Source organism: Plodia interpunctella, chromosome 7, assembly GCF_027563975.2.
Source record: "Plodia interpunctella isolate USDA-ARS_2022_Savannah chromosome 7, ilPloInte3.2, whole genome shotgun sequence".
NCBI classification, from domain to species: domain Eukaryota; kingdom Metazoa; phylum Arthropoda; class Insecta; order Lepidoptera; family Pyralidae; genus Plodia; species Plodia interpunctella.
Genome location: NC_071300.1, coordinates 7191890 through 7203019, shown reverse-complemented (window position 1 = coordinate 7203019; position 11130 = coordinate 7191890). Strand labels below are relative to the sequence as shown.

Here is an 11130-nt window from a genome sequence, read left to right as displayed (position 1 = left end):
CCTTTTCTATTAAACTTTATAATTGTGTGTTACCAATTTGTATCCTAAAATAATGTTCAAAACTACGACATACTTATTTTACATTATAAGAAAACAACAAAAACATCAACACAAAATAATATCAATTTCGTTATCCCTTTCATTACCACAAGATTAGGCCAATAAATGAAACACAATGTAGCTCACCTCAGAAATCAAGTCTTAATCTATGTTTTTTAATCAGCTATTACTAATCGATTATAAAAATGCAAATTGATTTAATTCTTTTGTTGCATTATAAGGTGGTGTGCCCCAGGGGTCTATGTTAGCGCCAACGTTTTCAATTTGTAGGTTGCATAATTTAGGAAACTTTGACGACCATCTGATTGGAGATAAAAACTTCCCAAACATTACACAACTTGTTGCAAGTCGACCTTGCCCATTTGAAATCGTGAATACAGTGCTTTCTTATTGTTTATCTCAAAGATCATCTACAACTTTATACCTTGTGTCGACATTACCTTATTATATCTTAAGTAAGGTTTGATATTCTAATAATGCAGGATCGACGAATTTAGAAATATCACATATTTGTGGGTTTGGTGAAGAATTTTAGAATAATGTTCGTTAAATACACTTGCTAGAATAAGTCAACAAATACTAATAGGTGGGCACAGTTTTTATAATTATGACTAAACTAGCTGTTGAGCACTGGTCTACCCGCGATAGGCCTTATTGAGTCATCTATTCAAAAATTCATCAAAACTCGCTCAGCGGTTTAGTCGAAATTGGTAATAGACGGAAAAGCTTTCGCATTTATAATATTAGTATAGGTAGGTAGGTATGAATTACTTCAGTAGTTTTTTTCTTTCGTTATATAGAACGTATCAATGAGAGCATGCGGAAGAAATTATCGGATCATTATAAAGCAAATGAACAGCCACAGTCTAGAAATCACTAGGAAATGATCACCATGCTTTGTTTCCTTTCCTTTCACTGCTCACTGCCTTCGGCTGTATTTTGATTTCAATACTTGCTTATCTTTTTATTTAATAGCGAATATTATTATTATGAGGGAATTTAGAATGGCAGTTTGCCAGCCCTGTACATATATAGAGATTCTTAGAATTTATTTGTACCTACGTCCACAGACTCCACTACTGACATTTTGCGCTCCCGATAATGGTTTAAGGCAAAACAGATGATGATTTTACTGCACTTTTGTTGATGATAGATGTAATGAAAGTCTAAAAAGGCACTGAGAAACGGGCGAGTATGCCATGTCATGGGGAAAAGAGCTACTGAGAGGTAACATACGAATTTCTATTACATTGTCTCTCTCTTATCTGAGCGTTTTCCTCCCTGTTTTAGCCGTTTATTAGTCGGAGCCCAGGGTCCGCTTTCCTACATTTGTTAGACCATTGGCACGCATATCATCCTTGACGATTTCTATTATATTCTAAAGGTTGGGTACAAATATAATGGTTTAGACGTTGGATTTAGTGAAGAGTATTATTTCTATTAGTGTAGGCACACTAATCATTCTGCGATTTCCCATAAATGAGTCTCCTTTCACTAAATCGATTCCATAACGGTGGTATGCTAAAGTTTGTTTATATGTTTGTTACATAATTGTGATTTAGTACTATCTATATAGATTAACTAATATAAATTTTTCTTCATTTTTTTTTCTTTTGATAATATTAATGATTTATTAATGAAATAAAAAAATATAAATAAATATATATTAGGACAAATCACACAGATTGAGCTAGCCCCAAAGTAAGTTCGAGACTTGTGTTATGGGATACTAAATCAACGGTACTATATTTTTATAATACATATATAGATAAACATCCAAACCTGGGACAATCAGAAAAAGATCATTTTCCATCATGACCCGACCGGGGATCAACTCCGGGACCTCTCGGTTCAAAGGCAAGCACTTTACCACTAAGCCACCGAGGTCGTCAAAGTATAGGAATTAATTAAATATTTTCTGCTCAAATAATTACCCGTGTATTTGTTTCTAGTTAAGTTAATAATTTCGAAAAATGCTTGGATGGAATACATTCAAAATGTGGAGAGTTCACCCATGTTGATCAATGTTATGCTAGTGAATTATCGAAACACATTCAAATCAGATCAGATCAATCAATAGTACTATTTTATATGCTAAATACTTTTATAACCACAATGGAGATGCATATCGAAATCAATTTCTTTCTAGAGCCCAATTTCCCGTATCGGAAAGATAGCATAAACTGCATGGTCTTTGATATTCAAATTGTTGGAATCTGAACTGTCATCCCGTAAAATAATGAGGCGTGGAATGACAAACTACCCTCTTTCATCAACGCCCACTGATGGCCAAGGCTGACCTTACATAGAAATAGATAACACTCCAGATTTATGCCAGATTTTACTAGGTGTCTTTTTATGCCTTGATTTATTAAGTTGACTAGCGGCCCATGCCGGCTTCGCCCGTGTAAAACTATAATAAATTATACACTTGGTAAAAACCACATGAAAATCCGTAGTAGTAAGTAGTAGCAGTAGTTTTGAGTTTATCGCTAATTTACAGACAGACGCAGCAAATGACTCTGTTTTATTGTAAGGGACATAATGGTGTTTGAAATATGTGCTCTATGTCTCTAAATCTCTCTTTATTGCGTTATATACTTTTGCTTTCTTAGTAGATCTTAGTTATCTCAGTTTTAAATTCTCTCAACCAATTTATTATTGTCTTTGCCAGCAATCCTTCCTTTTTAACTGGTGAAAAGTATTATACATGAGTCAGATTGGTATATAAAATCCTGTGGCACGTGGGTGATTCGCACCTGGGACCTTCCAATCACAGGCGGCCACCCGCTTCAAGTCAGCAAAAAGACAGCCGTATTTCTTGGTAGGTGATGTGTAACATTTGTGCCTGTTTATCTCCTATTACATAGTAGGTCTATGTGTGCTGTATAATGGGAGACCATAACACCCGTGTCCGGCAACTTATGATGAATGGTTAACGAGGACTATCTAACTAGCATGGTATGGCACTTATCCATAATATAGTACCTATGGACTGAGATATTATTTTTATATCCATGGTTCTGATATTGCTCAGTATTTAAGTACAGTTTCCAAATTTATAATATGTACGTACCTATTTACCTTATTAGAATCGGGTCTCCCGTTGTTTGTTTATAATCCAACCTTGCAAGATTTTCACCTATTTATTACTTGCCCTACAGACAGGGTTATAATTTTTCACGCTGCTTCAGTGTCCATGACAATGGTTATTACGATAAGCTTGACGATGGTGCATTTAGAATAAGTTCCTCAACGAGTTCGATCTTTCTGATGATGATAAAAGTTTGTGGCAAAAATGACTTTTTTGTAAAAATATTATTTTGGGCGATCATCGCAATTTGATATTAATTGAGAGCGCCAGTGTAAAGCGCTAAGTAAGTAGGTAGTCTAGCCGTTTGACATTAGTAAAAAAAATGTAGGTATACTCTTTTTTTTATAAAACTTAAAGTATTCTTAAATCCCGTTAAACAATTATGTATTAAGACCTTGCTAAGTGCCCAAACAATAAGTCCCCATAATTAAGAATGATCAATTCGTCAATATTTACGTCCGAAAAGATTACATGGTACGTTCTGACGCGATGGTCTCAGATAAAGGTGCCGTTATACTGCGCTTCAACGGTTGTGTGATTGATGAAGACTTTATTGTTGCGTTGTTCTAAATTGGATGATCATTTGGAGGTCGCTTGTCCAGTCCAGCCCACGTTATTATTGCGTTATGATAATACTAAATTTCCTATTAACCATACATTTAATTTGATAAAATTGATCAACTAACATTAAAGAATGACTTATAAAAATCAATTAATTATGGTACGTATTTAGTGTACTGAGAGTTACTTAAAACTTTAGGTCCTAAGTACTTAATCTCCAGTTTCTACCAGTAGCTCTTTTTGCCTTTGCGTGTTCTATTTCCTTCTGTAAAAATAAACCTTTATAGTACCTAGGTATAAAGATTCCGTTATTTCCTGCCTAACGTCAAGATTCTTTGGGAATACCATTGTCATATCACCTCACAAGGCTATATCCCTTAGTCGCCTCGTACGATATTAACGGGAGGATTGGAGCGGTCCTTTTTGGATGGTTCTTGGGCAACTGACAGTGCAGAACATTATATTGAAGTAATGTTCTTTTACCTGTGCAGTGCAGCACTAAAGGTTGCGGGTATTTTTTAAATATTTTTAATTTAATTATAAGGTATGTAAGTTATATTTAAAGAAAATAGCAATTTTAAAATGTAATCTACTGTACATTATAAAGACGAGTCAAAATATTCCAATTGATTTGAACTTAATTTGAATAATTTGAACGCAACTTGTTTGAATTTGCTTACGTCAAATTCAAAGTTAGACTTTGACTTTTGACGTTCTAATGTCAATGTCTTAAAATAGGAAGTTCACAAACAAAATAATTCAATCAGACCGTATAATGTAACCTAATTTATACAGCAAACCAACCGAATCTAACTAAGCAGTTTAAATTTAAATTTATTTTTTACATTGTATTTAATTTTTTTCTGCTATTGCATTATTATATTTAGTTATTACTTAGTTTTAATCGGTCAAGTAATCAGTGATCAAATGTCTAAACTTAAAATGTGTAATGTGGATGAATGTGCTCAATATTGTTTGAATTTATTCGAAAATCTTCCAAAAAGTGGGAAGCCCACAGAAAATGAATGGACTGTGTTGTCATGTGTTCTGCAATATGACAGTAATATAGATAAACTGGACGTGGTTTCCTTGGGCACTGGGTCCAAATGTATTGGAGCTTCAAAAATGTCTCCATCAGGTGATATCTTAAATGACAGTCACGCTGAAGTCATCGCTAGACGAGGATTTTTACTCTATGTTTATGATAATATTGATAAAACTTTACAGAATAAAAATTCAATATTTATTAGGGAATGTAATAGGTTTATGTTGAAAGACAATATACATTTTATATTTTTTTCATCACAGTTGCCTTGTGGAGATGCTTCTATATTTCCTAAAAGTGAGGAAGAACAATATGGTGATATTTTACAGAATAATAAACGTAAAGCAGACAATGATGAATCTGAAATAGAAGAGAAAAGATCTACATTGAGTGATATTCATAGAACAGGTGCGAAGTGCCTTCCACAAAATGAGCAGGATGGTAGAGGATGTGGAGTTCAGTATCATTTGCTAGGGCAAGTGCGCACAAAGCCTGGCAGAGGAGATAGGACTTTATCAGTATCTTGTAGTGACAAAATGGCTAAATGGATTCACATGGGGCTCCAAGGCAGACTATTGGACTTGTTTTTAGTTGAACCTATTTTTATTACTAGATTTATATTTGGTAGTGGAGTTCCTTATTCAGAAGAGTCTTTGAATAGAGCACTACTGAAAAGAGATCCTAAACAATCTGTTATAGCTAAATTTGTACCAGAATTTGTCCAGACATCTGTCATATTTCCACATGTAAAATCAGAGAAAACTGTAAGGCCCGCAGCAGGAAGCATTATTTGGACAAAAGCTAGAGATGGGTAAGTTTAGTTATTTTGTTTCCCCTATTTAAAAATTGGTTTATGTCTCTCCTGCCCTCCAACTATCTCTTCATAAAGAAATTACATAAACTTATTGCTCCTCTTACAAATACAGTTTAATATTCATGATATGTATTAGTGTGGATTAGCTGAAGCCGGCAGTTTTATTTTTTTATATGTTTATATTTGTTTATGATAACTATACACAGGATAGTAAAAATATAAGGTTAATAAAATACTTAGACCTAATTATTAAATTTATAAATGTTTAAGGTTATCAGAAGTTGCTGTGCAAGGAAGAAGACAAGGTGTCACCAAGAAAAAAGCAATATCATTAAGTTGTTCACTAAGTATAAGCAAATACAACATGTATAGGAAATTCCAAGACATATTATGTAAAGATGAGCATCTGCGTGAAAGTATTGCCAGTAACATTGACATTCCATATAATACAATGAAAGAAAAAGCAACAAGATATGATAAGAACTGGCAGTTTGTTAAAAGTATTTTTTTTAAAACATGGACCATTAAGCCTGATATCTGGGATTTTAGAGTGAATGTTATATGAGCAATATGTTATATGACGTAATAAAATTATTTTACACTGTTATAATAAATATTTTTATTTGGACCACAAAAATGCCAATCCAAATTAGTTCTTAAACACTTTAACAGCTAATGATGTGTTTCTAAGTGGCACAGGCTGTGATAATTTGTGTAAATTTGTATTTTTTTTACAATCTGACTACTGGGTGTGGGGCAGCCACACGACAAAATTCTTAATGTGATAAAATTCCACATTCAAAGTGTGCGGGCATGAATACTGGGCCATAATAAATAAATAATAAAATACATATAAACACACACACAATAAGGACAAGGACTATCGGCTTTATTTCAAAACGCATCTCTCGTTAAAGCAAACCAAACACAAGTATCTAATAATTTAAATATATGATTGTCTTTTATCGCTAGGTACCCCGGAAAGGACCTCCGGCGCACAATGATCTGACGTAATATGTATGCAGGTATAAGCGCATTAAGGGTTAAGTAGAACAAATGGGTGCATGTCAAACTACGCCCACGAACAATACGGAAGATTAAGTGCTTATTAGTTATTGATTACGGGTTATTTTGTGCCTCTGTAATGCACTGCCTCACAAGAACTCGCGTTGTTAGGTAAGTATCAGTCAGTAATAAAGCTATACGATGTATTCTCTACTTGCACCGAGTTACCGTATCTTTGATAAATCATATCCCCTAGTATCTATTTTATAGTTCTATGATTGTTGCTCGGCTAATAAAAATCTATTATTGATTTTTGTGCGACTCGGTCTTCCCATTTAAAAACAATAGTCTCCATGTCTACATACATAGGTATGTAGACATGGAGATGGTTAAGGGGAGGTCAACACAAATAAAAGCTGAAGAAATAAGTTGAGATGAGCACTGAAGCATTCTGTTCCGAGTTACAATAGTTTACTATCCAAAATGTCTTTTCTTTGTTTAGTGACGCGTTCTCGGGCCTAGGTATAGTATAGTGCATTATTATTTAGGTCTCATTTCTCCATACTGCAAACAGATTTCTCTCGTAAAAAAATCGTTTATTTTTATGATAATCTAAATGAATAATGGCGAGTGCGCTCGAGCTTCGCATATCGATTTAAATCGGTTATCGATTCATATCAAAATGGCCCGTCAGCCATCGCTCGCCACTTTGTCATTATTTGGACAAGAATCGAACCGATTCGCCCGTTCTGTTCCGTGTTTCAGTTCACCCACTTTCTACCGGAAGGCAATTAAAAATAATATGCATTTCTCCTTGTGTCAATACAAATTTTACGCGGATTGTGTGATAAAAAATAATTACTATGGTTATGGCGGTTTTCCGATATTGAAACTAGCAGAAGCAGTATTTTATACTCCAAACGAATTATTTATATTTTTATTCAGTTAAGTTTCGGGCTTAGTTCCCTTGGGAGTATTTCCGATACTCGCATCTTCCACTTTGGTTGCATTAGTATGTGATGCCCAAAGAAGTCTGTTAGATAAACTGATTTTATGACCGGCCATCTGTCTGACGTCAACCATCTTTAGGAACACAACAACAGAAGTTGTCGCCTTATATCGTTATATCTCTTAGTCACCTCGTACGGCAACCATGGAAGGATATGGAGTGACTTAAATTCTCTCGGGAACGTTTTTTCTCTCTCGTTTCTTTATTAAAATCAGTAAAAAATCATTTAACGGTTTATACGTTGACACTTTCTTTTGGACCATCAATCAGTATTATTCTAAGATTTTACTATTATTCCGCGATGAAATTATATTGGCTTCGTGTAGTTCACTCCCGTATTATATTTAGACAGGTTTTGATATCTAAAGCAGGAAGGAGACATCTTCGTCTATTTATATCTCAAAAGGCTATATTCTAAACAAAACTTGTAAAGAGCCGGAGGATCTGCGACCTCACCTGCTATGATTTACGGAGCCAGCGCCGCCATTGTTCTGTCATGGCGGCCGCAGACTTATGAACCAGTGCACTCAAATGTCTGTATTTGAGATAAACAAATCATTGCCGAGATTCCGACGAACGGATTAAGCTTTGTTATTAAATAAAATAATGATAATACTGATTATACTTTTGTTATGAGATACGAATAAATACTAACTAAGGGATATGAAACTTTAATAACTAAGAGGCAACAACAGCATTCCCAAAGAGGTTGATATCAGGTAGGGGCCAGGTGGTAAAACTACGGCCATATAAATTTTTAATTTTTTTTTTATTTTTAAATTTTAAGGTGAATGTTTTAAAACGATTTTAAAGAGAATAAGGTATCCATACCTAATAATGAAAGGTTTGAGTGAGTAGTTACATACTTTTTCCTGGTTTGTTCTGTCTTCAGATTCTAGGAAGTGTAAGAAATAGTTGTGTTGTATGGTGCAAATATTAGTGTTTACAACACAGACAGGATTCTGGAAATGGTGATGCTAGATCACAATCCATATAGATCATAGTTACCTGAATTTCATTGGTAGATATATATGTTCAATGATCGTCTAACCTAATTATCAATTTAAAAGCCTAAACGTGTTAACCACTGACTGGCCTAAAGCATAGCTGTTCTTAAGTCTGCTGTGTTCGCAGGGCGTCACTTGTTTTATCAATGTAATAACTTCAAACTGCATACATTTAAAACTTGTGACTTGTGGTAAATAAATCTGAATCTATAATGTCAATTTCCACGAAAGTCGAGGTCGAATCGCGGGGCGCGATCCCGAATGGTCCTTATGGTTCCTCCGGGTTGCTTACGGTATCTTCAAAGGTTATATTTATGAAACGATATTTGATGCTTTTGTTCCGCTAGGCAATACGAATATTGTTGTATAAACATAACAGTTAGGTCGTAAATTGGATGCTCTTAGTTCAACAAAACGTTAAGACAGCGAGGTGTCATCTTTACATATTGTAAAAACAATTGTTGTTTTACATATAGATAGTGTGATTCCTGAAGAAGGTTCAGGTATATAATTTATAACGGTTTCACCCTCAAACCCGTGACGGGATGATAGTCTGAAATAAAGATGACGAAGAGTTCTAGGAACGTTGGGGTAAATACCAGGGGGGTAGGGAAACATGTAGGAAAGTCATGGGTCTCAATAAATCCTTAAAATTTTCTTTTTTCGAGAGTGATTCAAGTCGCCTAAAAGCATCTGACTGTCTTTTATGACTACCTATTTAGAGTTTGGAATAACTTGTACCTATATATTTTGTCACATGTTTGATTGTCAGTTGTTCTCTAGTGTTATTTAAAGTTATTTTGTCGTAGTCATATCATTTTAGGGCGGGACCACACGTCTCATGCCTGTTATATCTCACGGTACGGCGCGTCTTTACTTTCCAGTATTAGGGTCTTCGTGAGTCCCGCTATCGGGGGTTGGCTGGCTCACGATTCATTGTTTATCCATAACAAATTGCGATGGTCAAATTCCGAAAGCTGACATGTATAAGCACCTTTAAGAATCTATTATCCTCACCTCGGTACTTTGCCCTAAATAATATAAAGTAAAAGTACTTCTGCTTTATGTAGGAATTTAGAGCAAGAATAGAAGACGGTTCCAAAGATTTTGTTGAATTCGAGATGAAGGAAGGTCTTTTCTAAACATTGAGAACTCATCGTCAACAGCTAAACGTGCCCACTGGGGCACAGGACTTCTTTATGGATGGATAAGAAGACCCACTACGAGAGCCGAGAAAGGCGGTTTTTAACGACTGTAAATACACCCGGGACCAACGGCTTAACGTGCCTTCCGAACGAGAAGCTCAAGATAACACATTTTTAGTTACCTATCCAATGTCCCACCGTTGCGAGATTACTCTCGCAACGATGGGTCATTGGATGGGTAGAAAGAAAGAAAGAAAAAAACGCTTATTTGCTCTAACATATTAGTACAGGTACAAATAAAAACAAATGTAATGCTTGAGACAAAACGCGCACGGCGCTGGTCTTCCGCGGATGCCATAAATAAAACAAACAAAAAATATATAAAGTTTAAAATAAAAAATAAAGTAAAACTTAATACTACAGGAACAGGAATATTGGTGTATATTGATGTATGTATAATGTATGTATCAGTGCAGTTATTTCATATATATATATATATATATATATATATATATATATATATATATATATATATATATATATATATATATATATATATATTTTTTATTTATATATATATATATATATATATATATATATATATATATATATATTATTTTTATATATATATATATATATATATATATATATATATATATACTACTTTATCAGTGTTAAGGCTGCGTTATTAAGACTTTTGGATATGCAATATATGCTCTTTAATTTTATTTTGGAAGGTTTCAATATTTCGTAAGCTTCTTATAGGGGGTGGGATGTTGTTCCAACATATTGTCACAGTGTATCTAAAACTACCTCCGAAAGCGGCAGATTTATGTATGGGATATATCATAAGGTCGGGTACTCATGCTCATTGTGTGAACTGTAATTTTTGGAACAAATATGATGGGGTTTTTTTTTGACAATGCCAAATAACAGTACTGCTAAATGAAGCTTACGACGTGATTCCATATTAAGTAAGTTATTACTGTTAAGGTATGGAGTTATGTGTGCTCTGCTTGGGATGGAAAAACAGTATCTCGTGCAAGAGTTTTGAACACGTTGTATTAACTTTTTCGTGTTCTAACCGCCACTATCACAGGCTGAGCGCGCTATTAACCACTGTGGCATTGAGCTCCTCTTTGGCATTGATAACGGTTCGTTATTTCTTTCTAAGCCTAATTTATTTAGTTAGGCGTCATGAGTGAGCCTTCGAATCAGGAAGCGGAGCGCGGCCGATGGTGTAGGGAAGGTGCTCATGATCCCATGGTCCATAACCCAAGAAATGGTCCAGACTTATTCAATTACCGTGCCTATTAAAATAAATACATTCCCATACAGTTACACTGCTGTGGGTCTGCAAGGTGCCTGATATTTCAATGGATCATTTACT

General features: G+C 34.6%; 1 protein-coding gene across 2 annotated transcripts; it reads left to right on the top strand.

The window, feature by feature from the left end:
- The first annotated feature begins 4442 nt into the window (after window positions 1-4442).
- Window positions 4443-6750, top strand: Adat1 (Adenosine deaminase, tRNA-specific 1). 2 transcript variants are annotated; one of them, XM_053747742.2, is made up of 3 exons: window positions 4444-5571; window positions 5845-6156; window positions 6547-6750. In XM_053747742.2, the coding sequence occupies exons 1-2, from the start codon at window positions 4643-4645 to the stop codon at window positions 6137-6139; spliced, it is 1224 nt and encodes a 407-aa protein (XP_053603717.1). In that variant the 5' UTR covers window positions 4444-4642; the 3' UTR covers window positions 6140-6156; window positions 6547-6750. The 2 variants fall into 2 exon arrangements, with proteins under 2 accessions (XP_053603718.1, XP_053603717.1); XM_053747743.2 differs by lacking the exon at window positions 6547-6750 and having other exon boundaries at window positions 4443-5571; window positions 5845-6188.
- Window positions 6751-11130: the final 4380 nt, after the last annotated feature.